General features: G+C 39.6%; 3 protein-coding genes and 1 long non-coding RNA gene across 5 annotated transcripts; 2 read left to right on the top strand and 2 right to left on the bottom strand.

Moving 5' to 3' along the window:
* Window positions 1–4370: 4370 nt before the first annotated feature.
* Window positions 4371–27943, bottom strand: LOC116735265 (uncharacterized). Its single transcript, XR_004342362.1, has 4 exons — window positions 27933–27943; window positions 26501–26507; window positions 19951–19962; window positions 4371–4468 (listed from the first exon to the last, which is right to left on the bottom strand). It is a non-coding gene; the product is annotated as an uncharacterized LOC116735265 (long non-coding RNA).
* Window positions 5947–10988, bottom strand: drg2 (developmentally regulated GTP binding protein 2). The gene is made up of 14 exons (XM_032587016.1): window positions 10865–10988; window positions 10569–10661; window positions 9250–9410; window positions 8970–9059; window positions 8805–8865; window positions 8542–8632; window positions 8393–8465; window positions 7856–7946; window positions 7647–7744; window positions 7492–7568; window positions 7325–7413; window positions 7176–7234; window positions 7024–7077; window positions 5947–6232 (listed from the first exon to the last, which is right to left on the bottom strand). The coding sequence occupies exons 2-14, from the start codon at window positions 10630–10632 to the stop codon at window positions 6146–6148; spliced, it is 1095 nt and encodes a 364-aa protein (XP_032442907.1). The 5' UTR covers window positions 10633–10661; window positions 10865–10988; the 3' UTR covers window positions 5947–6145.
* On the top strand, window positions 12016–14292 carry gfer (growth factor, augmenter of liver regeneration (ERV1 homolog, S. cerevisiae)). The gene is made up of 3 exons (XM_032587020.1): window positions 12016–12465; window positions 12746–12957; window positions 13989–14292. The coding sequence occupies exons 1-3, from the start codon at window positions 12265–12267 to the stop codon at window positions 14149–14151; spliced, it is 576 nt and encodes a 191-aa protein (XP_032442911.1). The 5' UTR covers window positions 12016–12264; the 3' UTR covers window positions 14152–14292.
* On the top strand, window positions 14767–24634 carry syngr3a (synaptogyrin 3a). Of its 2 annotated transcripts, none has more exons than XM_032587017.1 (4): window positions 14767–15022; window positions 17177–17411; window positions 18648–18793; window positions 20422–24634. In XM_032587017.1, the coding sequence occupies exons 1-4, from the start codon at window positions 14921–14923 to the stop codon at window positions 20629–20631; spliced, it is 693 nt and encodes a 230-aa protein (XP_032442908.1). In that variant the 5' UTR covers window positions 14767–14920; the 3' UTR covers window positions 20632–24634. The 2 variants fall into 2 exon arrangements, with proteins under 2 accessions (XP_032442908.1, XP_032442910.1); XM_032587019.1 differs by lacking the exon at window positions 14767–15022 and adding an exon at window positions 15029–15138.
* Window positions 27944–27986: the final 43 nt, after the last annotated feature.

Raw genomic sequence — 27986 nt, 5'->3', positions numbered from 1 at the left:
AGCATCACTTTGATTGTGAATTGTGCAAATGTGAGGAGAAAGATGACTGACGTAGAAAAGGAGGAAGAAAGAAAGAGTGATGTGGCTGATAGAGGTCAACCTTAAGACAGAACATGAGACAGTAGGCTTCACTCAGGTTTCCTAAAAGCCTTTACGCTCCATTCAGGTCTTAACCTTCACTCTCAGATTATCCTGTGACTTGATAATGGAGACGCACCAGCTCTTAAGCTGTTAATATATCAAAGAGCTGCCTTGGACTTCAAACACAGCTCTGGCTTCACATTGGTTTTAATGTCACGAAATACACAGACGTTTGGTGGAAACGATTCAGAACCTGCTTGAATATTTGAGAACTTGATTCAAAATTTGCCAAAGCAAATTGACACACATCTGATCTAAAGGAAAATGGATTAAAAACATCCACTTAGGACATGATGTAATTGATGGCTGGTTGCCATGTTCGCCAAAATGCGCCAATGTCGCTGATGCTAGAGTTTATGAGGGTGTTCAGATTAATAGCCAGCTAGAATAAAGAACTTTATCCCGTTAACTCAGCAAAGTTCCACCGTCACTGAAAAAATACTATAAATCACCTGGTTTCAATTACATTTTATGAATAGCATGCCAGATTCAAACTGTTTGCCACAAAGAAACACAACGGTAGTACACATGCCCAGTGTCTATATTTGCAAAATTTAAATAAGGAATGAAGATTCATCCACAACAGCTCTCTGCTTTGAACACACCAAGCTGAGATTGCATTAAAATACATATAAATATTTACATAAAATCATATTAATGATATTAATGATAGCAAGTATATCTTCAACAGAAAACTGCTGACAAATTTACAGTTTTACTCATATCACTAACCATACTCCTTAGCATACGTAAAATGCATATTATTCTTGCTTAATATGCAAACAGACCTAAAGTTTAATGTATATATATATGTATAAACATATAGCTGCTGTTTGGAAGCACTTTGGTTTTGACACTGTTTTAAGCAAGACATTGCAACAAAACAATTGTAATCACATTCAATTTTCTGTATCTCTGCACTGATCAATTATTAAAATATTTTATTTCTGACAAGTTAGCTCTCATGTGAACAATGTCAACTATATGCATATGGCAGATTAAAAACTCTCAATGAGAAATCAGCTCTTTAATTGCTTACCTTATTCTTTTATGATCAACACTTAGAGATTTATCATTCATGAAAACATGACAACCGCCTGTTTAAGGTAAAAATCAAAGCTCTCAGATCAACACGGTCCGGTGTGCAGCTCCTCTGACCTCTAGTCCTTCTCTGTACTCTGCCTCTAATGCTTCATGTGAACACCAAGCACAATTACAAGCATCTGCACACACAATGGACCCACAAATAGTACAGATACCTCCTCCCCTCACAAGGACTCAACATTTGTTTATCTATCTAAACAAATGTGCAATATTGAGCTGTTTGCAAATCAATCCGTGCATCAGTGTAGCAGAGATTGGGTTACTAAGAAAACATCTTGCACTTCTTTATATCTGTGCAGCGCTAGCAAACAATTTCACGTACCTATTGTGCATTAATGGCAGGATTTCATGTGCACAAAAACAGACGCATTGTGCTATCAACGTGGAACACTTGTCTCTGCACGTCAGAGCCCAAAAGAGGGATTTATTATAAAGGGCCTGGATTTACAATGATTGGAGAGGCATTTGTGTACCTTATCAGTGCAGCTCAAACACACACACAGTCGTGTTTTCATCACTTGGGGGAACTTCACATTGACTTCCATTTATTTCTACAGCCTCACCCTTACCATAATCCCAACCCTAACCCCAACCATTACATACCTAACCCTTACCTTAACATTTACCCTAAACCTAACCATCACAGACCTAACCACTGACTCAAAACAATTTTCCTCATGGGGACCAAGAAAATGTCCCCACAAGGAGCAATGGTCCCCATAACCCCACATTGTAGACAGAAATAGGTTCCCATAAGGATATGAAAACCTGGTACACACACACACACGTACAGTTGTAAGGTGTGCATGTGTAAAGCCTAGTAGGCAAAGGGTTTTTTAATGATGAGATAAATATTTGTGGTTAAATTTAATTATTTTATTGTTACCTGATACTTTTATATTTATTTATTTTTAATTGATTATTTTTTGCTTCAGTTATGCGCATATTTGGGTTAAAAGCTACAATGCGTTCAGTGTATGCCAAATCCTTGTAGTGTCTAACAGTTTTTGTCTCGACGGGGGGTTCGATTTAAGTGAAGTGCTCATCTTGTTCTCCGATAGCATTGTGATCTTCAGCCTGTAGGGGGCTCCATCTGGAGGACTGAGATTTATTTTCACACTGTTTGCTACTCCTGGTTTGGCCTGAAAAAAGTCTAAATGATTTCAGATTAAATGGAGATTCAGCGCATCTTGGATTCATGTTTAAACGAAAGCCTAAAAGCCACTTTTGGTTGGGTAAAACACTAACAAGGGAACCGACATGTTAAATCCTAAATAGTTGCTTTTGGAAATATAAAGTTCCATAAAAATTCTTTACTTTTTATATATAAGAGGGATATTTTTTTCTTCTAAAAATCATCTTCTAGTTGGTTTCCTCAGCAATAACCATCTGCTCTGGAGAATTACGATATGGGTCACAGCTGTGTGTCTTTACAAGATGTTTTTTTTTTTCTGCTGCACGCTGTGCCTTTAAAGGGACAAAATATACTTTGCACAGAAATCCACAGCATCTGATGGATGTACACAATGTACAGAGCAATGTAAGCACAAAAACCTACCAGTTAAAGCTGCATTAGTATAACATAAAGGAAATTCAGTCCAGTCGTTCTCCATCTTTACAACAAAAAGATTGCTGCTCTTGTATTGACTAATGGTTTGTATTGAATCCATGCTGAGTATCTAAATACTGTTGCTCTGCATATTTTTATCTGGTCAAATCTGCCTAAGGAAAGTTTAGTGATTTTACACATTTCTGTGGAAAAACTAACCTCCAAACGTAACACATTTAGTTAAAACAAAACAAAACAAAAAAAGCTATGAAGTGAAAAAAAAACTATCTTGTTGAATTAGTTATTTTGAGGAGAGAGCAAATTTACACTTTCCACAGCTGTACACCGACTAATTTACATTATGAGTGTCACATCTTCAGTATTTGCCCAGGAAAATATATAAAGCATTTAGAAAACTGTTCACTTCCCTTTGTCTATTTTTCAGAGACTTGCTTAAAGTAAAGTATCTGACCAGAGTGCTGAATGTGGGAACTGCAGCCCCATGTGATGATCAGAAGGAGCCACAAGGGGGCGGAAGAGACAAACATTTTGAGGTACTGAGTTGTTGTCAGATCATTTTATTATTCTCATCCACTTTTCTAAGACATTTTGGGTAATTAGTTAAAAAAATCTGTAATTATTATTATAATAATACTTAATAGTATGTTAAAGCATTAGATTTTCTAATAGTTTAACCAGTACAAAATGATTGCTATATTTTTCATATTATGATCATTCTTGTGTTCATTCTCCTTGACCGACTCTTAAAACTTCCTGTTACACATTTAATTTGTAGTTATAATCTAATTTAGGACACATTAGTACAAGTTGTGAAACAAAAAAAGGTCTCCAAGTCACTAAAGAACCCATTTTAGACTGGACAAGTTCAAAAGAGTTTGCAACATGGATGCCTTTCTCTTACCAAGAAAAACATACAAATCGTTTTTAAGGATCTGAATCTATGTATACTATTACTTGGTCCGCTGTCAACCACATAAAAAAAAATCATATAATGTAATTTTTTTATTTTACTTTTGGGTATTGAAAACTTTTGATGCAGCTATTTTCTCACACATGGGAGTAAAATTGAAACATCAGGCGCTCCAAAGAAGCAGAAACTAAACTGTTTTGTTTACATCTGAAACACATCACGCAGCAGTAATCTGACACTGCACATGTCCCTGAACACACCATCCGCACAGTGAAACACGGTGGTGGCAGCATCGTGCAGCGGGAATGCTTTTCTTCAGCAGGAACAAGAAAACTGTTCAATATTGACAGGAAAAACATTAATCATGTGTTTGAATGACCTAAAGTCCAGATTTAAATCAAACTGATAGCTAGTCTTTAGCTGAAAAATTTATTTCACAGATACTTCCCATCCAATTTGACTGAAAGTAAGCCATCTTGCAAAGAATGGGTGGGTAAAGTTTGAAGAGAAACACATCGTCTGTTGCAGCTGAAAGGGATTCCTTAAAGTTTTGATTCAGGGGGCTCGACAGAGCTATACTTTTCAGCTTTTTGTTGTAGTAAAAATGTTTCTAAAACCTTTACGGTTTTCCTTCTAAGACATGGATGTCGAACTCATTTTCATTTTGGGGCATATCAAATCACGAATGTCCTCAAAGGGCCGATTGTGGCAGATTATATTGATAAAACTACCTATTTTTTAAGCTAACAAATATACAGTATTTTCCGGACTATAGAACGCACCTCACTATAAGCCGCACCCACAGGTTTTTTTTTTTTTTTTAAACTGGAAACGTACATATATAAGCCGTACCGGACTATAAGCCGTTGGCATCTCCGCTGCTCTCGGTTTTCCACAAGGACGCAGCCCTCCGTCTTCAAAGCCGAACCATGGTTTCGTTCACACCGAGTTTCCGTGCAGCGGCTATCGATCTGTACTGCCAGATCGATCTGTACTGCCAGATCGAGCTGTACTGCCAGATCGATATCCTTCACCTTAAAAGCTGCATCATATGAACTTCTTCGTGTGGTTTCCATGATGAGAGGGTATGAGTTTAAAAACAGTTCTCAGTCATGCCTGCTGCTAGCATGTGCTTGTTCTAAATGAAAATTAGCACTTTCTTCTTTGATTCCCAAGTTTGACTTCCAATGATTCACTTCCTGCTAAAGCGCCCCCTAGCGGTTGAAGAAAAATCCACAGAAAAGCCGCACCGGGCTATAAGCCGCCTGGTTCAAAGCGTGGGGGAAAAGTAGCAGCTTATAGTCCGAAAAATACGGTAATAAATAGCTGTCTCTAAATTCAACTAGTGCATAAATTGAATGACACTGAACATCTTTTCAAAATTATGTAATTTGGCAGTACACAAAAACTGCTTTTATTTGATTGATCAAGTAATATTTAAGCATACCACTGTTATTTTTGACAGTCATAGACTCTAGGGAGCCACATAAAAAGCTATGCCAGGCTGGATTTGTCCCCCGGGCCTGAAGTTTGACACACACTTAGAATATGCCAATATAACACTTTCCCAAGGCGCTAGAACTGGTTTAAGAAAAACAGATCCCACCCTGAAGCTCTACAGGAAGCAATTATTGTTCATAAAGATGAACGTTTTTCCTCCTTTCTTAAACCCGACCGCACAGGCTGCTGCTTGGCCACGCCATATGGAGCCAAGCAGCATCAAGTGTCATGCCTGCTCTGCACAATACACGCCCAGTTAACGCTACCTTTGCTTGCTGTCAGGCTCCAGAATATTCCATCTCTTCTTTCCGCTTCAGGTTATATCAATACACCATCTCTTCATCCACAGGACGGACAGAAGAGACATCTTCAAGACATCTTTGCGTCCGCTCGTTCCCTCTTCCGACGAAGCCTCCCACTCAGCCCCCCTCTCCTGGACCGAAGACCTGCTCGTTAATATTTAAAGGCGCCATTGTGTTTGTGTGTGCACGCGAGTCAATGGGAGCCCATATTCTTTGACAGAAAAGTGGCGAGCCTGCCGCGGAGCTCCAACAGCAGGGCGGCAGGGACGGTGGGTGTGTGGGGGGTCAAAGAGGACCGGGCATCATGTTCTACATGATGAGCACCGAAAGGGATCTTTAACAACTTGAGCAAAACCACATCATGACCGTCCAGGTGACTCGCTTAGAGGAAGTATAAGAAATAAAGCAAACACGCCAACTTTCTAAAATGTTTTATGGACTTTATTTCCATCGATCTGTCTCCTTATCTTACATGTTGTGACCAGAATCTGCTCGACACTTCTCCCCCCTTCTTCTTCCATTCGCTGTTAGGTTTCATATATAAAATAGGAAGGCTAGCTACTCGTCTTTGCTGTATAGCTGTTACGCAGTTCGTTTTCTGTTCAGTCAGAAGCGGCTTTACTTCTTAACGATCTGGATGACGTCTTCGTGCTCCATGATGTGCGTTAGGCCCACCCTCTGAGGACTGTACTTGGTGCTGGTTCCCTGAAACGACGAGAGAAAGCGGACTCTGAGTGAAAGGTGACGGCAAGGAGAAGAAAAAAAGACTCTTATTCTCAACAGATCTGATAAAACACAGGAAGAGAGGAAGTGTGCAGGGGGTGAGAGAGTATTTGCTAATTTATCTTTGCTCCTGATCTTTTTCATCACACCTAAACATTTTAGATCCATTCATTCATTTTCTTACACCCTTGTCCCTAGTATTGTCGGGAGAGGTGCTGGTGTCTATCTCCAGCAAGACATTTCGGGCGAGAGGCGAGGTACACCCCGGACAGGTCGCCAGTTCATCGCAGAACGTTTTAGATCATTGAACAAATTTATCATTTGCCACATTTAAGGGAACAACATATCCAAGGCAATGTGGCACTGCATTAATTAAGCCCCATTGGAGTGCTTGTCAGCATGAACGGCATGTTTAAGGTCATGTTACAGCACACATGTCAAACTCAAAACCCAGGGGCCAAATCTGGCCCACCATAGCTTCTAATGTGGGCCCCAAGACTCAAGAGTGACACACAAATTAAACCTTCAAGAAAATCGTTGTGCTTAAATATCAGTTTATCAATCAAATCAAAACAAAACACTTTTTATCTGTTTACTGTCAAATTACGTCAATCGGTCCCTCCAGTTTGTTGTGGAAATACACAACTGTGATCGATGTGGCGAGTAACAAAAAGTCACATTTACCGTCATACAGAAACGCAAATATTTCTAAGTTAGCCCCACAAAATCAATAACGTTTATTGGAAAAAAAGGAAAAAGTAAAGCAGACTTACCCACACCAAGGCATATTTGAACTGGCTGGCTAAAGTTCTGTGGATTCTGTGGCACTGCAGGTTACAAAATAAAAACACATGAAATCGCTTTTCTCACTACTTATTACAACAGGTGTAAATGTTCCAGCTGCCTTGAGGAAATGTATACTGACCACATGCTCTACTGAAGCTCCTCTTCTCATGATGATGGCGTCACCAAAGTCGGGTCGCTCTAACGCGGAGGGGAAGAATAAGGAGGTTTGTTTAGGGATCTACTGTATATCCAAAGCAAAGCAGAAACTGTCTAAATCAACCAGAATACCTCCTCTTTTCTTTGTATAAATGCAAATAAGTGCCAAGTACTCCCACAACGTCTCCAGAAGATAATCCAAATTCAGCTTCATTCCACAGCTGGGACAAAACCATGGCGACAGAGATGAGATTCACAAATATATGAACACATACGATGATGGAAGAGAGGTGTCTGACCTGATGACAACACTGTGAGGTCTGCGTGCCAGGCGGTCCACCTCCTCGATGGAGATCTGATCCACCTTATTGTACACCTGACGGCACAGAAAAACATCAGGGAACTCGCGTCTCACAGTTGCGTTCTAATTTCGAGTGAAGAAGATCTGCCGTACGTAAAGGCACGGCATGTAAACTCTGTTCCCGACGATGACGTCGATGAACTCGTCTGGCGTGCAGTCCTCCCTGAAGAGCACTTCCGCGTTAAAGATTTCTGAAACGGGAAGTTAAGGACGTAAACCGGGTGAAGTGAATGAAGTGAGTTCGGAAGTTTGATACGTGTTGCACGGCTTTTGTTTTCTGCTCGTCGTCTCTCGAAGGATACTGTACTCGTGGAGAATGAGCTGGACGAGCTTCTCCGAGCACTGAGTGAGAGGAACGGTGGAGTTGTAAGAGAGGCCGCCACCTTTCTTAGGCTGCAACGAGAGAGAGGGAGAGAGAAAATAACATTTTTAATCTGGCAACACAAAACTAACACAACGAATCGCTTCTACAAGTTTTCATTTTTCCCAACTTTTAGTTCTTTAAATCCTTGTAAAATATAGAACATACGACAGTTCATCATGAATTTATGGCTGTTCTTTCTACAGTGGGCGAGATTTTAATGTAAAATCAAAAAGAGCAAGGATGGAAGGAGAACCTCCATCCTCGGAGCATTGGAAGATGTCGATAGACATTTCACATCTGTGTTTGTCATCTTTGACCGTGCAAATTGCTAAAATGGTTTCATTAAGCTGAATGCATCAGTTAAATAAACGGACTCAACAATTTTGCTAATTAATCCTAAACAACAGATCAGCCTATTTTCATCTTAAAAGCTAAATAACTCTGTTGAGTCGATCTGAGTAAATGGAAGTGATACCTTGAAATAAATATTTGGCTTCATCCTGTTAAGTCTGATGCCCACTGACTCCAGCTCCTTTTCTAGTAGTTCTCTGCGAAACAAAAAACACAAAGTCAGCGATGACCGTCTTCCACACATTTTTTACACACATATACAAAAACACACACCTCTGAACTTCTCCTTTTGTGGCGTCCAGCATCATGATGACAACGTCTGCTGTCCTGGCGACAGCGATGACTTGTCGGCCTCGACCCTTTCCTGCGACAAAGTTACCCGTCAGTACAACATCTCTGACAAAAATTAGGACCTTCTCGTGCCTAAAATCTGATAACTAATAAAAAATAATGACATCTGGTTCGGTTGAGTTTCTTAACTCAATATTTCTTTCTTATTTGAATCTTTTTCTGATTCACTGTGAAACTTATTGCACCTTGAGCGGCTCCCTCTATGATTCCTGGCAGGTCGAGCAGCTGGATGTTGGCGCCTTTGTACTGAAGAGCAAGAATTAACAGCAGAAGACAAGAAAGCAAAGTAACACTTTGTAACTTTGACAAATTACACCATTTAAAACAAAGTTACGTTTCCTGGAGGTTACCTCGATGACGCCCGGTATGCAGGTGAGGGTGGTGAACTCGTAGGACGCAGCTTCGCTCTCTGTCGACGTCATCAAGCTGAGGAAGGTGGACTGCCCAGAGAAGATCAATGTTAACATTTTAGGGATTAAAAAGAAATAATAAATCTTCAAATGTATCTCTCATTGCCCTTAACTCGCTAACTTCTGATGATGATTTTGATGCTTTGATGAATGATTTTAGGAAGATTGTTGCTGCGATAAGCATCTAAAGCAGCTCCCAAACCAGGTTACATCCACCTACCTTACCGACTGAAGGGAACCCGATGAGCGCAACACGAGCATCTCCTGATTTCATGACATCGAAGCCCTCGCCTTTGGGCCCCGCAGATTTGGAGGGCTCCAGGAGCTGAGCTCTGTATTTGGCTAGCTTGGCCTTTAGCAAACCCAGATGGTACTCTGTGGCTGCAGAGATGAAAGGAATAAAAAGCATTTAGTAAAATACAAATCGTGCTCCCACGAAGCTAATTGTTTGCTTGGTGCGACGAGATTAAAGGTTTACGCCGGATTCAGTGGAAGTGCTTTGAAATGCAACTTAAAATAATAAAAAATAATTTTGCAAATGTTTATTGTCAGAGGCTGCGTAGAGAAGCACATTAATGAAATGGTTTCTAACTTTGTCTTTTAAAATAATTAATTTCAGTCCCTAAGAAAACGTGAGTGTTACATAAAAATAAATATTTAAATACAAATTTTATACAGAATCGTTAAACTAGGACATGATCTGGCCTTTGCTATCCTATTGAATCCTGATGATTTGAAGAAAGAACACACACACACACACACACTGCAGAAACAAAATCTTACAAAGTATTTTTGGTCTAGTTTCTAGAGCAAATATCTTAGTAAACTTGAAATGAGACAAACTCACAAGTAACTTTTTGACAAGTTATAGAGGCTTATTTTAAGTTGATGAAAAAGTATTTGTTCAATTGGCAGATTATTTCACTTACAACAAGACATATTTCCCATGTTATAAGTAAATTTATCTGCCAATGGAACTAGTACTTTTTCATCAATATTAATTATTTAATTAAAACAAGCCTATATATCTTGCTGAAGTTACTTGCAAGTCAGTTTTGTCTTTGATATTTGTACTAGAAACTAGACCAAAACTACTTGGCAAGATTTTGTGTTTTTGCAATACATATATAATATTGTAACTCATTGATAAAGTACACGAGTTACATCATTTGAGCTAAATCTGATAAATGGCTTACTCCCACAGTCCAAGGCGATCGCTGTTAGGTTAATTGATGTGTCTAAATTAGCTATAAGTGTGCGTGACTGTTCACATTAACAGCTGAGACATAACACTATTAATCTGTTCGTGGGCAAACCTGGCATTCCTACACTAACATTAACATCAAGTCATGATCCTAAGCACGTAAAGCGCATTTTTGCTTTCCAGAAAGCTGCCGGTCCTCATTAGCACAGTACTCTTGTAGTTCCTGGACCTCGGTATAACCTTGGACAGAAACCCACACCTGCAGCTGGCTCTGTGTACGTCTGTTGTGCGGCTAGCAGCTAGCAGCCCTGCTCCCCCCCTCGCCCTTCTGTTACCTTTGTTTTTCTGTGTCCGAGAAATTTCTTTCTCTATTTCCGCGATTTTCTCCAAAATACCCATTGCAGCAATCCAGGCGTTGAGCAGCCAATCTGTCGGGGAGAGGAGGGGAAAAAAATCACAAGAGAAACGTGTCAACTTTGCTAGCCAGCCGGGGCTAACCACAAACTGGTAGCAGCTGAGAAACAGCATTAAAAGCACTCCTTAGACGGGTATAAACGTAAACAAACATATGACTAAAAAAAAACCCCATATTGTCAGTGATTTACAAAGTTAAATTAAAGGAGGAATTTACTTTAACAGAGGGTGGACTCAGCAGCATACACACACTGCTGGCCGGTGGGGTGAGGAGCAAAGTTCCACCATCAAAATGTATCCCCGACCTGTCAAGTCATTGCGCGTCTACACTGAGGTTTACGGCGACGTACAAAATTCTAATAGTGCGTTTAGGTACACATCGTATACTACATCATTTTTACTAAAATAAGTAAAATAACATTTTCCGAGAAAAACAAGTGTTATTATCAAATATAATCAATGTCGCTTTTATATAAGTAACTTTTTTAAAAGCTTGAGGCATACAATAATGTTATATAAAAAAACAAAACAAATGTTTGAGATTGAGAAATATTTATTCAATTTCCTGTCTTATTATTCTTGTTCGGCTGGGACGTAGAAAGCATGTAGACACAAATAAAATTAATCAGTAATACATAAATTAAAGTAAAACATTTATATACAGTACAGACCAAAAATTTGGACACACCTTCTAATTCAATGGGTTTTCTTTATTTTCATGACTATTTATAAGGCAAGAAATCCCACTTATTAACCTGACAGGGCACACCTATGAAGTGAAAACCATTTCAGGTGACTACTTCTTGAAGCTCATCAAGAAAATGCAGAGTGTGTGCAAAGCAGTAATCACAGCAAAAGGTTGCTACTTTGAAGAAACTAGAATATAAGGGGTATTTTCAGTTATTTTACACTTTTTTGTTTAGTGCATATTTCCACATGTGTTATTCATAGTTTTGATGCCTTCAGTGTGAATCTACAATGTCAATAGTCATGAAAATAAAGGAAACTCATTGAATTAAAAGGTGTGTCCAAACTTTTGGTCTGTACTGTAAATATTGACAATAGTAGCTGATGTGCAAAAAAACTTTACCTAGTTAGGCATTTCATCTTCGCAGAGTTTAATTAAGAGTGCTTAGAAATGTTATAATAAATGAATGATCATTATCATATTATCATTCATATCTTTAGACTGTTGTGAGTTCAGGAATAAACGTAACTTGATTCCTTTGAGTTACTTGAAAATATCAACTGTCGGAGGTTTGGCTTGAATGCACCGTCAAGTTTAAAAAGCGGCCGTAAAAACTCGTGTATAAGCGCATCTGGTGGGTAAACTCATTTTGTCGGGGAACCTCCTACTCGACACAACACCAGGAAACAGTTCCGTTCCTGTAAAACGTCCGGTAGAAACAAGGAAACTCGCGATTACAAAACCTGACCGCTTCATACATTACACGGAATTGCATTAGTCGCCGGCTTAACCGTAACGATGTACTCACCGCGCAGAGAAAACTAGCAACCAGCGATGTCTCCAGTCATAACTACCTTAGTTTTGTCCAACAGTCATCCTTGTTATTTATCGATCCAGCAGCTCTGTCAGAGGTCTTAACTAACGCAAATATGGCCGAGGAGCCAGCAAGCAAAGGACCGTCATCCGCCAGTCCGCCTGGGTTTGAAGGTTTTCCCTTCCCGGTACCTCAGCAGGACAGCTCCGGGAAAGGACATGAGCAAAGTGCGGAGGTCAAAAAGAAGCCGTGTAGAGCCTGTACGGACTTTAAGTCCTGGATGAAACTGCAGCAGAGCACAGCAGCTGCTGCACAGGTGGGTAAAAGGGTGTAGGTAGTAGGGGTTTTAGTTTTGAGTGGAGTCGTCTTGGGAGAGATGCACCGATTACTCTTTAGTGACTGACCGGTGGATCAATATTGCAGGACTTCACTATACTTTACTTTTCCTGCTGAAGAATCGTACAACCAGCCCATACTACCACTATCTCTTATCATGAGTTGTTGACCTTAGAGCATTGCTTCATCCACGTATAATTCCTGCTAAGTTTTGTAACTAAGTGACTTATCTGGGTTTTACTGTCTCTCTTCTTCTGCAGCAGAAGCACGGTTCAGAAACAGAGCAGCCAGATCCTCAGTGCCCACTGGACAGAGAGGAGTTGGGACGGAGCACTTGGTCGTTTCTGCACACCATGGCAGCGTACTATCCCGATCATCCGTCTTCCATCCAGCAGCAAGACATGGGGCAGTTAATCAACCTCTTCTCCAAGTTCTACCCCTGTGAAGAATGTGCTGAAGATCTCAGGAGCAGGTCAGACCACGGATCACTACCGTCAAAGGCCCAGGGGAGTTTACATACTCTCATCCTGGACAAGAATATCATCTAAATCTGGCGCTATTAAAGCTTCGTTGAAGGATGTAAATAACATAAGTTGGGTACACAGTCTCGAATTTGTGTGTCTATTCTTATCCAGTCTAGATTTCACAATCAGACACGTTGCAATTTGCAGAGAAACCACAAACTTCTTGTCATCTACAAGATTATGGCAAAACTTCATCTGGATTTTTAACTTTGCTCTTGGCATAGCTGGTTTGTTTAATGGGGCAAAATTATGTAAAATAGCTTTGAGCCTCACATCACATTATTAAGGTATTCCCTAGTCAAAAACATACCATGTTAGAGAAATCTTTTTGTCTCCCGTGGCAACCATTCAGCTGTGCAAAACGAGCGGGTGGACCGAGCTCCGCCTTTGAGACGCAGCTCCTCCTCGCAGCTGCAGTTTCTAGCAACTCCCACAGTCAACCCCTCTAGACTAGCCTGCAGCAATTAGCAAACACCTGGCGAAACTACGCATCTGCTGAGTGAGCTACTTCTCAGTGAAACGCTGGTTAAAAGTGTTGCTAAAGGGTTAATAGAGGAGCCATTTTGTGATGACTTCCTGAAGGCGGCGTTTCAGAAAGAGCAGGAGTTTTTAAAGAGACAGAGGCTCAATTTCAAGGCGTTAAGTTACAAAGTCAAATTTCTTGTAAGTTGTATTATACACACTTATAGTATTCTTTATAACAACTGAAGTCAACATGGTTACTTGATTGTGCTATAAAACAACACTCTGTGGCTAGAAAACACATAATGCTCCCTCTTTAAATGAGTTTCCGTTGGGGTCATCCCAGAAGCTTAATGTTTACCTTCCTTATCCATTCTTAAGGTCAGCTTAGCTGTGTGGCTGGGATCATTGAATATTACATCTATCGACACACTCGGCGGCGTCATGATGTCCATCATGAGAGCATAAAGTGTAAAACCAATGACGGCTCTAATCAAACCCCATTTCCTCCCTGCAGACTGAAGACCAACCGTCCGGATACGAGCAGCCGCCACGCTCTCTCGCAGTGGCTCTGCCGCCTTCACAACCACGTCAACGTTCGGCTGGGGAAGCCCGAGTTCGACTGCTCGCTGGTGGACGAGAGGTGGAAAGACGGCTGGAAGGACGGCTCGTGTGACTGAGCGCGTGTGTGACAGACGTGACGTCAAGCCTCAGCGGGAGACTTGCAAAGACGCTAATATAAAAGAACAGTGAATGATCAATTCTACATCTTTGTTGTTTTATGTTTAGTTTGTGTGACAAGTGTAATTCTAAAATAAAAAAAACGATGAAAGACGTATTTAAATTTTTTGAAAAACAAAATATACATTTGGGTTCTTTGTAACCCATTCTTCTCATCTATGACAGTGGTGTCTGAATATTTTACTTGAAGAACACGGTTCAGATTTGTTTAGGTTGGTTACCTGGAATAAGGTATGAACAGTCAGTGTCTTATCTGCAGGTTGGTTGAACAGAAAATAGAAAGTTAATTGGACTAACTCTTTGGTACGGAAAGCCTCATAAAGCTTCCCTCATTCCCTCACATCCCAACTTGGATAACTTTCTCCTTATCCAAGCAAAAAATGTTGGATGTGCTACTGATATTAATTAACATACTAACTGCTCAAAACCTCCCTACAGAATCATACTTTACAAAAAAGAAGTCAAACAATTTTTAAAGCTACACTAATTTAAACACAAATTAATAAATTTACATCTGGCAGCTCTCTCTCTCTCTCTCCCCCCCCCCCCCCCTGCTCGTCCCCGCGCCACTGGGAGCGCGCAGGACCCGTCCCTTCAGCAGCGCATCCATCCATCCTGCCGCGGAGCCGGGTGATCGTGGAGCCGCACCGAGCGCACACACCGAGAGAGAGGGAGAAAGAGGGAGAGAAAGAGAGCGAGAGACAGAAGATGGACGGAGTGGGATCGTTCGGAGCGGGCCGAACCGGGACCGCTGTGGACCCGATCACGTTCGCCAAGCAGCCGCAGACCATCCTGAGAGTGCTCTCCTGGGTGAGAGATGTTCCGTTTGCGTTCTGCATTTCAGCCTGCTATTAGTGTGGCTATTCGTGCGCGTGTGGGAAAAAGCTGGTCAGCGGGATGTGCGGATAGAAACGTAAAAAATGAAGGTGAATTGCTGTGTGTGCATGTGTGTGTGTGTGTGTGTATGTGTGTGTTCAAGAAATCTGGTGCAGGGTGTTACCAGGCCTGCTGTTTGGTTGACACCGTCCACAACTGCTTCCTCTACAGATGCTTTCCGGGGTACAAACTGACCTATTGTTGCCCGGTGCTGTTATTTCCAGGTTACACCTCACCGGGCACCGCTTTAGAAACACAGCACAACACACGCACACGCACACGCACGCACACCCCCACCCAGAAGATCGGATCAGAGAATCAGACATTCAGGCTAATTATCCATCAAATTAACCAACTTACTTACACACTAGATGTTATTATTTTGGATTCTCTCATAGTTAAACGCTATTTCCATTTTTTTTCTTTATTTGCGATGTAATTTAAAGCTGATGGTTTTACTGATTTACCCTACACGGTTGTCGTTCACCATCTCACCTGTGATTGGTCCGCCAGCATCATTACGCACGCAGGACCACGGAGATGCGTCGTGGTCTGACGTTTGGGTTCCGCGAAGGAGCTCGTCTTTAGCGGCGCAATGGTTTGTGGAACAATGAAGTGCGTGCAGTACGTTTCATTATCTTACGTCTTCTGACAACACAGTGTCGTGTGTGTGTGTTTGTGTTTTTATAGATGGACCGTAACATTTTCATTTAGATCCTTGTAACACAGCAAAAATACACATATTTTCAGCAGATATACTGAAGATCAGTCAAGATGGAAATATACTGAATCCAGAGCCTGCAAAAGGCTGACTGGAGCCCCGGGCAGAGTTTAATTTGGGGGTCCAGCAAAGATTTTTGTGTTGTGTGTTTATCATAGTTGGTTTAAATGAACAAGTGTGCCAACAATATTTTTTTGTGGTATTATTTTTGTTTTATTTTATTTTACAGAAGCTTTACTGCTTTTTGAGATATAGTAGCTTATTTTGTCAGACAGGTTCTGTTTAAGTATTTTTTATTTATTTTATTTTATTTGATTCTGCAGGAACGGATAAGGCTAGTAAAAAAATAATTTGATAAGTTCATAATTTAGCAAGAGGATTGCATTTTCACATTGTTCCATGTCTGTTTGCGTAGGGTTTTTTTTTTATTCCTCGATAAAAGAAATCCCCATTCAAAAATTAATTTTTTCCATTTACTCAGGTCATGTTTGTATAATATCAGAATTTCTTTCAAAATCTGAAGCATTCAAGTGCAGCTTAAAATAAAAAGAAGAAGCAAAAACAGAATAAATCTGTTTCATTTTTTGCCAAGGATTTTCACTTTTGTTGCTTTTTGAAATATGTGAAAGCTTTTCTAAAAAAAAAAAAAAAAGATAATATTTAAGTGGAAAGGACAGGAAACTTGAGAAAACTACTGTTTTGAACTTCAATGACGCATCACGGTGACGCTAAATGCCGCTTCATCCCACTGATTCACCCAGAGCTCCTGCACGTCTATCTGCTCAGATTACGTCCGCTCATGTGATTAGGTTAGAATGTGGGCCCGACATTATCCCATTGTGTGTCCTTTCTTCATCATATGACCCAGACCCCCTCGGTACGAGTGCATTTTTCTCTCTGTGTTGGTGTGTCACATGGCCTTATTAAGCTGAAGACTGCTGGTCAGCTGATGCATGTTGGCGTTTAGGTTCTGAACTAAGAGAAGAGGCTGGATGAGGAAAAAGGTGCCTCATGGTAAAAAGCCTTAACTCAACGCTGTGAGACGAACACAACAACTTGGTGGCAGTAGCCACAGCAGCCGATGGCACACTTCTGTTTCGGTGTTTGGTATTCAGGGGAGTTTAATTCTGTAGAGGAAGTGAAGCGTCCTCATCTTCAGTCAGTCAGAGAAGAAGAAGAAAGAAAAAAAAGCCTAAGCAGAAATTAGGCTAATGCCAAAGAGGGGCATTTAGAGCATGGTGCTTTCAATGTGCCTGAAAAAAAAAACGTTTTTAAGCATAACAAGAGAATTTTAATCCTATAATACTGATATTTCTTATGTAATTTGCATGTTTAACTCATCCACCTCCTGTTCTTCCTGCCTACAGATATTCTCCCTGGTGGTCTTCGCTTCCATCGTGAACGAGGGTTATGTCAACCTGGGCAGTGAGCGCCTTCACTGCGTCTTCAACAGGAACGGTGACGCCTGCAACTACGGCGTGTTTGTGGGCCTGGTGGGCCTGCTGGCATGCTCCTTTTTCTTCCTTCTCGACTACAAGTTCTCCTCCATCAGCTCGGTCAAAGACAGGAAGAAGGCTGTGATGCTGGAGATTGGCTTCTCAGGTGAGAAGAAGTCAAATCAAACATTACAGTTCACCACAAGCCATGTAGGGGACAGGACACACGTGTGGAAGAAAGATCAAAGCCATGCTGAACATTGGCAACTCGAAAACACCCGAAAACAATATTTGTTTTCGGGTGGAAAACAAATACTGCACATTATCTTGAATTTATCGTCCTCTGCGGTGTGTTGTGGGTCACTAACCCGAACCACAGAAGAAGAAAACCTGTTAGAGTTAGCAAAATATTTGAGACTATGACAGCGATTCACCTTCACGTCTTTCGATGGCCCAGTCAAAGTCCAGACTGAAGTCCAATTGAGAATCTGTGGTAAGACATTAAAATTGATACTCATAGAGGCTTTACACCCAATCTGAGGTTGAGTTATTTTGCAAAGAAGAATGGACAGAAAAATGCAAACCCAGTAAAGACATAACCCCAGAGATTTATACATATATATATATATGTGTGTGTAAAAAAAATATAACCCATGTATAATTTTTCAGTTTCACAAACAAACGTTACCACGTTTTGTTACATAAGGTAAGAAGAATAAACATTTTGTCATGAATCGGTGTGGTGAGGGTTGGTGAGGCAGACGCAGCAGACCCAGGTAAGGTAAATGGTGTATTTAATGACGGGAACACAGTCCAAACAACGAGAAGCAGGCACATCGACACACTGACCACGAATAGACTAGACATTGAGGAGGACCCGACAAGGAACACAGGTGGAGTTAAATACATGGGAGGGTAATGACAGAATGAGACACACCTGGGAACAATCAAGGGGAGGACAGGACAACGAAGAGACTCAAGGACACAAAAAACTCTAAATGAACACAGAAAACACAGATCCTGACACATTTATGTTTGCAGCTGTAGTGCAACTAAATAAAAAAGATTTCAAGAGATATTAATCCTTCCTAAGTCAGTGTAAAAGACAGTAATAGGTGTTGCTTTTCTCTGAAAACAGAGGTGAGCATTATACAAATTCAATGAGAATTTATGAAACCTTACTAATGCTGAAACATCATGTAAAACAATACATTTGGAGAAATGAAACTGTAATCTGGTTGCATCCGTTAGAGAAATGAGAGCTTTTTTAATTCCTAAAATATTTATTCTCACTTCAAGGAAGTGGGAAATGAGAAATAATAGACCACAGGTCGCTCCTGTCAGGAGCATCAAACGAGTTTCCTTGGAAATAACATTTCTTTGTTCTGCTGGTTTCCTGTAGGTGTTTGGACCTTTCTGTACTTTGTAAGTTTCTGCTTCCTAGCCAATCAGTGGTCTCGGACCAAAGTCGATGATCTGCCTCTCAACCAGGGAGCAGATGCAGCACGGGCAGCAATCGCCTTCTCCTTCTTCTCCATAATCACATGGGTAAGGCTATGAAACCACGCACACACCAGAAGAAAATGCCAAAAAATGGTTTTGAAATTGATCAAATTGGCTCTATAAACAGGGTTTGGAGCAGTGCTGACTGTTTCCTGACCTTTATCACGTCTTCAAGTCCTTGTACAACCAAAGCAAGAGCCGTGTCCATTTGCTCAGCACAAAATCGAAAGTGTTCGCCAACAGGTGGTGCTCCTTTTCACTGATTCTATTAGTGGTGTTGATTGACAAGATCTCAAGGTGAAGTCTTGGAAAGGATGATGCCTGGTTTGGCTTTTTGCAGATGATGTGGTCCTGCTGGGTTTTTAAAATCAATTGGAAAATGGTGGACTACTTCCTCCAAGTTATGGATCAGTTTCTGCCTCAGCCAACATTAAAAGCAACTCTACTCGGTACACTTAACGTGTAACAACAGTGAAATGAGAGCAACTTTCATAGCAACTTCGACTTGCTTGAGCACCAGAAATGAATCAAAAATGTTTCTAGTGGGTTTTAATCAGTCTTGCACATCAGCTTTGGGGAATTTTAGTCATTTCCTGTTTCCAGATCAGCCTACCCTCTGGGGTGTCGGTTGGGAACGTTTGGCAGTCAGGATTTGCAAATCAGAGCGGTGCTCTTGAAATAAAGCAGGACGTCTTTTTATACCTGACGTCCCACTGTTTGAAAACAGTGATTCTGACATCAGCTGGTTTAATGCTTATGTAGCCTATTATTTAAAACAAAAACAAATATCAATAAGCATGCTTTTGATTTTTAAAATTCTTTTTAATAAAAAACGAAAATCTATGTTTTTGTGGTCAAGGTTGATAATTTTGCTAAAACGTTCAGACATCTGGGCGTGCCGTGGTGGCGCGGGGAATAGCGCGACCCATGTTTGGAGGCCTTGAGTCCTCGACGATGTGGCCGTCGAGGGTTCAACTCCCGGACCCGGCAACATTTGCCGCATTTCTTCCCCTCTCTTCTTCCCCCTTTCCTGTCAGCCTGCTTCCAAAAAATAAGGGACACTAGAGCCCACAAAAAAAGACCCCTGGCAGGGTACAAAAAAAAGTTCAGACATCTCAATCTCTACTGCAAACAGACAATCTTCCGGTTAGCAGCCAGGCTAAAGCTAATTGATTAGCATTGGCTGTGCTAGTAAATTAAACCAAAATGCTAAACTTTTTTTTCTTTAGTATGTGAGTGACTTTAAGTACTAGGACCATGTTTCTCTATGCTGACAGTGTTTGAGTTATTGCGTGGATTTTGGACAGACCCCAGATGAAATTAATTTAAGCAAAGCTAAGTCAGCTTAGCTTAAACACTAAGCTAACTTGTTTTCTTGCCTAAGATGACTAGCTAGCTAAAGCGCCTGTTCAAGGCCCATGCTTGGGTACGACAAGACAGTAATACTTATCATTTCTTAATAAGACATATTATTTCAAAGAAACTGCAAGGAAGACACCAGTTTGTTTATATTTCATATTCGGCATGATTTAGCTAAGCCAGTCGTGTTTAATGGATTTTCTTATGTGGATGAAATCCTGGCTATTGATTTTGATGAGCTCACTCTGACTGTGCAGCATCTTGAATAATTTACTTTACTGTAATGTCCCTGCCCCCTCCGCTGCCCTTTGCAGGCTGGCCTAACAGTGCGTGCAGTCCAGAAGTATCTTCTGGGTACAGACATGACCCTGTTCACCACTGAGCACATGGACGGCGCCGCGCCCACCCAGCCGTACCCGTCCAGTTCGCCAGGCGGCGTCCCGGCCGAGACCACAGAAGCCTACCAGAGCCCGCCCTTCACCGAGAACAACACGGCCCCCACATACCAGGTTCCCATTTACTAGGACAGACGGACGTGACGGTGGAAGAATTGCAGATGAGAGGAAATAGCTTTCTGTGATTTCTGTTTCAAGTGAAGCTGTTTATGAGTTGATCCGGGGCGCAGTTTTCAGTCGCTGTTAGAAAAAGCAAAAGAAAAAAAAAAAAGAAAAGAAAATAGTCAGGCGTCTGCTTCTTTGTTTCCTCCTCTCGTTTCCTGCCCCCTCCTGAACATTCCAGCTTTATCTGCCTTTTTTCTAGACCTGCAGAAAGGACTTTCCTCCTGCATCAACGCAGATAAATCGAAATCAAAACCAGAGGAGGGAAAACAGAAGCGGGTCGCGAGTAAAGTGTTTCCAACACCATTTTGTCAAAGAAAGAGATGAAGTGCTGAACAAGTTCCCCCACAACAAAGCCGTTTTAAAGGCGCTCTCTTGCAGCACCTTGATCTTGTTGCTTTCATTCGTTCAGGTGTCCCCTTTTCTTGCAAAAAAAAGGGAATGCTCTTGTTTTCTTTCTTTTTCTATATTTTTTTAAAAAATGCACTGATAACTCCTCCTGAGCTCCCAGCTGGTGATCATCTGCACTGGATCTGTACGTTTCCAGATGTAGAGATCAACTAAGTGCCATATTGTTCGGAAAGTGACTTAGTTTAGTTGGTTTTCCTCATGGTGTACACGACGGCAATGTTTTGAGGCCGAGTGCAATATCTCGCATTCTTATGTACTGTAGGGTAGGCACACACTGTACTGTACTGGAGGTAGAGAGGTCATAGTCAAGGCAGGTCAACTTTAGGTTCTGCCTCAAATAACATACTTCTGAAATTCCTGTAAAATCCTTACCCTGGAAAGTTTCTAATACAAACATGCATAACAAATGAGCAGCTGTCAAAATTGAAATGATCATTCCCAGAATTAGGGTCTTTCTAGGAATCCTCAGAGATGAAAATAGCATCGCAACGGAGAATATTTCTTCTCTGCTTTATCCCCGTAGATGAATTATGAGACTTTATTTCATTCATGTAGGTAGTTAAGTTTGATTACAACGATAGCTCAATTCATAAACGCAGTGTTTTACTTTTCTGCAGAGCCGAGCAAAATCTGAATTAGGCCATGGTCAGAATTTTCTTTAGGGGAACCCTCAAGTTTTTTTTGTTTGTTTGTTTTGCATTTTTGCATTCACCTCTTATTATACAGATAATTAATGAACCAATTATAAATTAATTTTATTTTGTGATGTATTGTGCTTTGGATGACCACATTTCTGGTTAAGTGCTCATTTTAATCATTTTCATCAATTTAATATTCATTGATTTTGTTCTTATTTTTACATACAGTGAAGAAACGATAAAACTATAAACATCTGACATTTCTAGTTGGTACACACAGCTGTCCAAATGCTTAATTTTTCACATTATCAAAAAAGATAATGACATAATCCTCTAAATATTCAAGTGAAAGACCTACACATATGCTATATGTTGAAGGAAAAACCAAAAGCTGCAACAACATGGATGAACAAAAAGAAGACCCAAGAAGAGACACTTTGTTGAAGCAACTTTTGTGTCAGTTTCTGCCTTCGGAGTATGTGAGCAAAAAGTCTCATAATCCATCCGCAGTGGCTGAGAATGCAAACGAGGTGTGTAATCTGAGACAGCATCCTATTGTACGAGTGTAAGATGAGGTGTGTAGGAGAAATTGGGTCCTTTTATGTTTCCATTTATTTTTTTAAAGCTGCCAAACTGTCCTGTGTTGCTATTGCTCTGTTAGTGTTCATAGCATTTTCTTTAGAATACAGGTGAGCTTTTATTAATGTCGGGTCAAGTCTCAGACAAAAGAAAGAAGAATGAATCTAAAGTTGATGTCTGATCCGTCAATCCTCCAACCCCGCGTTTAGATCTGAGTGGGTTAATTGTGACATGGATTGATGTCGGGAGGATGTGGGTCACCGTTTGCTCCGATGTATATAGTACCACCACTTCTGTGCTGTGGTTCACACACACACACACACACGCACACACACACACTTGCCATTTGTCGATCTGTCATTGTCATTGTCATTGTAATCAGGGGTTCACATGAGAGCAACTGAGCGCGTGCACACAGAGATTAGCATGCAGGATTAGAATAACTGATGTGTGAGTTTTTGCCACATAGACCTTTTTTTTTTCCTCCGCATGTTTTTGTGACAGTTTTAGTTTTGCTCTAACTTGGATTGTTTATAATTCATCCTAAATTGTACTGAAGTTATCCGAAGTCCAAAGCATGAAGTCGAGAGGTTTGTTTGTTTTCAATAAGCAGCACCAAATGTGAAGGCTCTTCTCAGAAGTCTCATCTAATCGGTTATTTCAACTATTTATTATTATAATTTTTTTAACAGTGGGCTTACAATACAAGATGTAACTTTAAGCTCAACTATATTCTGACACTAATATTTTCTCAAAAGTCAGCTTGGCAAGTTGGACTTAATAACACTTAAACTTTTTGTATAGAGTTCATTAAATATAGAAAATTAAGTCATTTTTAAGTTGGCTCCGAGGCGTTTTGCAGCGCTTTGCCAGCAGGCAGTAGAGTTAAAAAATATGCCCCAACTCCCCAAAAAGCAAAACTCTTGGCTCTTCGCTCAGTGTTTTTCCCATCACTGTGATCCTGGTGATCACTCATGTAATTTACACAGATAGCTGAATGAGTGTTAAATTGTGTAAAACAGTTTCAGGTTGCTGATACTTCTGCATCAGGGAACATCAGCAGGTAGCTAGAAATGAAAGCCGAGTGAAAAAAAACTCAAACAAATTTAAATGTCCATTTTGGATTTAAAAAAACCCCCCAAAAAAACAGCTTGTTCTTCAGTTTAATATTTTATGTTTTCATAAAAGTAATAAATCACTTTTCATTTATTTTTAATTTCTAAATTCCGATGAGGAAAAACTATTTATCAAACAATGCACAGAATCAAAACAAACGTCTGATCATGTGAACAGCTCATTTATGTTGCACATCTGAACCCGACTACTCCCCCTAGTGGTTGTCTGACTTGACTCTCACCGTGTTTACAGCGACCGGCCGCCTGGTGCGTTTGGCCCAATTCAATGAATTTAAACTTTAAAAAGTGAGGTGAATGCATTTACACACATTTATCTTTCTGATCACTCCCAAGAGAAATTCACCTGTTACTTGTGGTGGGAAATGATCATAATGATATTACTTAAGAGGGAGAAAAAAAAAAAAGCATAATTGTTTTTGCTTTAAGTCCTTTTTGGGTTAATGTAATGAATTTGGGTTGCTGTCAGGTCAGGATTATTTTATCGTTCTCAGTGCTTCAGTCTCTTATTCAGTCAGTGTGGTAGATGATGATGATTATTAATAATTCTAATAATAATAATTGATACAAGCATTCTCTGTGTTTTGTGCTCTGCCCTATGTACACTATTGTGGTATTGGTTGATTGTGAAAAAAAAAAAAAAATCGAAATAAAGTCTAAAAAAAAAAAAAACCTCAGTATGTTCATGAAGTAAATGGAACTCTTGTGTGTTGCTGTCCGGGGTCCGGTTTGTCCTGTGCTCCTGAAAATAAGAAAATATTATCAATAAGAGTTATTTATTACCTAGACTGCACTCCTTTTTGCAAATACTTTGTGGAGAACTCGTTAAACAGGGCCGACGTTGATGTTTTACGCCATCGTTCTGTTGTTTTGTGAAGCTGAAGTGATGAAAAGGCTGTTAGATGTAGTTCAGCTGGCGCCATCTGTGGTACCAGAACAATACATTGCATGGATTTTACAATACACCCGTCCCTACAGCCCCTCCCCTTTAAAATAAATCTATAAATAATACAAGGATTCTCACTGACTGACGAAGCGGTGATGGTTTTTGTAGCGGGCCAGCCCTTTAACATGTTTCTAAGTTGTTTTCTCCTGTTCTGAAGCTGTATGGTCTCTTCAGTGTAAACTCGCTGTGTACAGAGATGTGTGTCACTGTCTGTTACCTGGACTGCAGTCTGACCATCACGCCAATAAAAGACAAAAATCGCTTTTGGGCTGCCTGTTTCTGTCATTATTTCAGCGGTGGCTACACTCAGAGGATGTGGAGTTAGCAGCAGAGAAACATTTTGTCAATTGATTACAATTAGGATGTAATTAGTGTCCTAATTACATCCTAATTGGATGTAATTAGGACACTTTTTTTTTTCTTCTTGAGAATACATTTCTGAAAAATGTGGTGTGAGTGTCTCCACACCATGATGCTGAACACTAAGTATTGACACAACCAATAGTTGTCGTGTCAACTGAAGCCCCTCCAGAGTTACCGTGGGTTTCTTGGCTGCTTAAGTTATCAATGCTGCAACTTCTTTGTCCCAGCTGAATAAAAAGCATCCCCACAGCATGATGCTTCCACCACCATGTCTGAGCGTTAGCATGCTGTGTTAAGGGGAAGCAATGCTATTCAGGTTTAATCTGGCTGGAGCACATTCTTCTGCAGACAGAGCAATTTATTTGAAAGGAGACACGATTATTGAATAGCACAACTAAAATTGTGACTGTAATTTTTGAGAATCACTTTATATCTTACTTATAGCTCACAATTATGTATCTGACATACCATTTTAGATAAAGTATTTCAAGGAACTCTAAAGATTGTGTCCCTTCAAAACGGACGACTACACAAAGATGCAAGTTCAAGGAAAATAAACATAAAAAAACAAACAAACTAGATTTTGGTATGTAAAATAAATCTTCGTGGGGAAAAACAACTGATAGTTTTTCAGAATCATTCTGAAACCACTTTTACACACTATTGACCGGTGTATATTATTTTGCATTAGAAATAAATAATATTATACCAGCAGGCAAACATGGTGGTGGTACTACAATGGTATGGAGCCGCTTTGCTTCTTCAGGATCTGAATGACTTGGCAAATTGAATGAAATCATAAATTCTCCTCTCTAGCATCAGTTTGCAACATTAATGTACCTAAGTTATCATCTAAGGCAAATCCGATGGCCGACAGGAGTTACTGTTTCCAAACAGAATTAGGTTAGCTTGGAATGCCATTTTCCCCCCTAAAAATGTAACTCAAGCTATCTTTGTCTGATATTAAAATGTTTTTAATGGTGTTAAACTAATAGGCCTATATGTGGCAAAAAGCAAAGTGGAACTACGGTTTGCTGAGCTTAATATACGAGCTACGTCTCAGTGAAACGATCGGAAAAGGGTTGGTAAAGGGTTAAAAGAGGAGCGATGTGGTAATGACTTCCGGAAGGCGGAGCTTCAGAAAGAGATGGAGTTTTTTAAAGAGACAGAGGCCCAATTTCAAGGGATTTAATATCAAAGTCAAATTTCTTTTAAGTCATATTTTATATACGTACTCTCCCTTTATTAGAGTATTCGAGAAATAAAACCCCATTTATAAGTTTGTGTCTGGTTCCCTCATTTTACCAGGCTACATTAAAATGTCAACTATGAAAATAACAATTAAATAAAGGTTTATAAACAGTTTCTGTACATCTCACGTTTTCAGGAAGTTGACTCTGATCTCTCATGGTGCCTGGTGTCCACACGGCTCATACCTGATGAGATAGTTTTAAAACTAATTATTAATACAACTCAAAAGTTTTACAAGATCTTACAAACAGTAAGAAAAAGCAGTAAATTAAAAACTTTTTCTTATGGTCCAATTTCCTGCTGCTAGTCAGAATCCTGGCAGCTTCATTTAGGATGAATTGGATCTGACTCAAAGGATGAAAAGTTGTATTTGTTCAAGCTTAACCTGTGACAATCAAAGCAATGAAAAAAATAAAACTAGCAGCATTACAGTGAAGTTAAATTGTCACAAATGACCTTGTTTTTACTTCAATTTCGTTTTTAGGTGACAGGAAGTTAAACTGTATCCTTAACACATTTTCACTAAAAGTATTTTTATTTTACAGTTGTTTTGTTTTAACGTGCTGACTAAAATGCAATGTGTGCTTTTTGAAACATTATTTTATAATTTCTGAAAGATATTTTCTGAAAAATGATCTGATTGCATGGTGCATGCCTTGTTGTTTCTTAAATTCCATAGCAATGTTTGAGATTCTGTTTGCTTGTACAGATTCTGGTAACAGGAAATATGTCATATATATATATATATATATATATATATATATATATATATATATATATATATATATATATATATATATAAACTTTTGGTACAGACCAAAAGTTTGGACACACCTTTTAATTCAATGAGTTTCCTTTATTTTCATGACTATTGACATTGTAGATTCACACTGAAGGCATCAAAACTATGAATAACACATGCGGAAATATGCACTAAACAAAAAATGTAAAACAACTGAAAATACCCCTTATATTCTAGTTTCTTCAAAGTGGCAACCTTTTGCTGTGATTACTACTTTGAACACACTCTGCATTTTCTTGATGAGCTTCAAGAGGTAGTCACCTGAAATGGTTTTCACTTCATAGGTGTGCCCTGTCAGGTTAATAAGTGGGATTTCTTGCCTTATAAATAGTCATGAAAATAAAGAAAACCCATTGAATTAGAAAGGTGTGTCCAAACTTTTGGTCTGTACTGTATATATATATATATATATATGCATATATATATATGTATGGCTTTTTAAGAACAATTTACAATGTATGTAAATTGTTCACCATATAGATAGATAGATCTATCAATAGATAGATTTATATATATATATATATATATATATATATATATATATATATATATATATATATATATATATATATATATATATATATATGTATGTATATTTATTTTATGTATGGCTTTTTAAGAACAATTTACAATTAATGTAAATTGTTCACCATATAGATAGACAGATAGATTGATAGATAGATATATTTATATAGATTAATATATGGCTTTTTAAGAACAATTTACTATTTATGTAAATTGTTCATCATATATCTAGATATATAGTAGATAGATCTATCTATCTAGATAGATAGATAGATAGATAGATAGATAGATTTATATATATAAATATATATATTTGTTTATTTCTATATATGTTTATATATATATGTATGGCTTTTACATATATGGCTTTTTTTTTTTTTTTTTTTTTTTTTTTAACCCCTCCAGGGGGTCTTTTTGTGGGCTCTAGAGTCCCTTTTCATGAAGTAGGCTGACAGGAAAGGGGGAAGGAGAGGGGGGAAGACATGCGGTAAACGTCGCCGGGTCCGGGAATCGAACCCGCGACAGCCGCGTCGAGGACTTGAGGCCTCCAAATGTGGGCCGTGCTAACCCCTACGCCACCACGGCACGCCCACATATATGGCTTTTTAAGAACAATTTACAATTTATGTAAATTGTTCACCATATATCTAGATAGATAGATAGACAGACAGACA

Source organism: Xiphophorus hellerii, chromosome 16, assembly GCF_003331165.1.
Source record: "Xiphophorus hellerii strain 12219 chromosome 16, Xiphophorus_hellerii-4.1, whole genome shotgun sequence".
NCBI lineage: Eukaryota > Metazoa > Chordata > Actinopteri > Cyprinodontiformes > Poeciliidae > Xiphophorus > Xiphophorus hellerii.
The sequence above is the reverse complement of the archived record's forward strand: the minus strand, read 5'-3'. Positions and strand labels throughout refer to the sequence as shown.

Coding starts and splice junctions, on each gene's coding strand:
- drg2 (XM_032587016.1), bottom strand. CDS start 10,632: ATGGGTATTTTGGAGAAAATCGCGGAAATAGAGAAAGAAATTTCTCGG. Junction 7,745..7,855: donor GCTCATTCTCCACGAGTACA/GTATCCTTCGAG, acceptor TTCCCGTTTCAG/AAATCTTTAACGCGGAAGTG. Junction 6,233..7,023: donor TCAAATATGCCTTGGTGTGG/GTAAGTCTGCTT, acceptor TCGTCGTTTCAG/GGAACCAGCACCAAGTACAG.
- gfer (XM_032587020.1), top strand. CDS start 12,265: ATGGCCGAGGAGCCAGCAAGCAAAGGACCGTCATCCGCCAGTCCGCCT. Junction 12,466..12,745: donor GCACAGCAGCTGCTGCACAG/GTGGGTAAAAGG, acceptor CTTCTTCTGCAG/CAGAAGCACGGTTCAGAAAC. Junction 12,958..13,988: donor GCTGAAGATCTCAGGAGCAG/GTCAGACCACGG, acceptor TCCTCCCTGCAG/ACTGAAGACCAACCGTCCGG.
- syngr3a (XM_032587017.1), top strand. CDS start 14,921: ATGGACGGAGTGGGATCGTTCGGAGCGGGCCGAACCGGGACCGCTGTG. Junction 15,023..17,176: donor TCCTGAGAGTGCTCTCCTGG/GTGAGAGATGTT, acceptor TCCTGCCTACAG/ATATTCTCCCTGGTGGTCTT. Junction 17,412..18,647: donor GCTGGAGATTGGCTTCTCAG/GTGAGAAGAAGT, acceptor GGTTTCCTGTAG/GTGTTTGGACCTTTCTGTAC.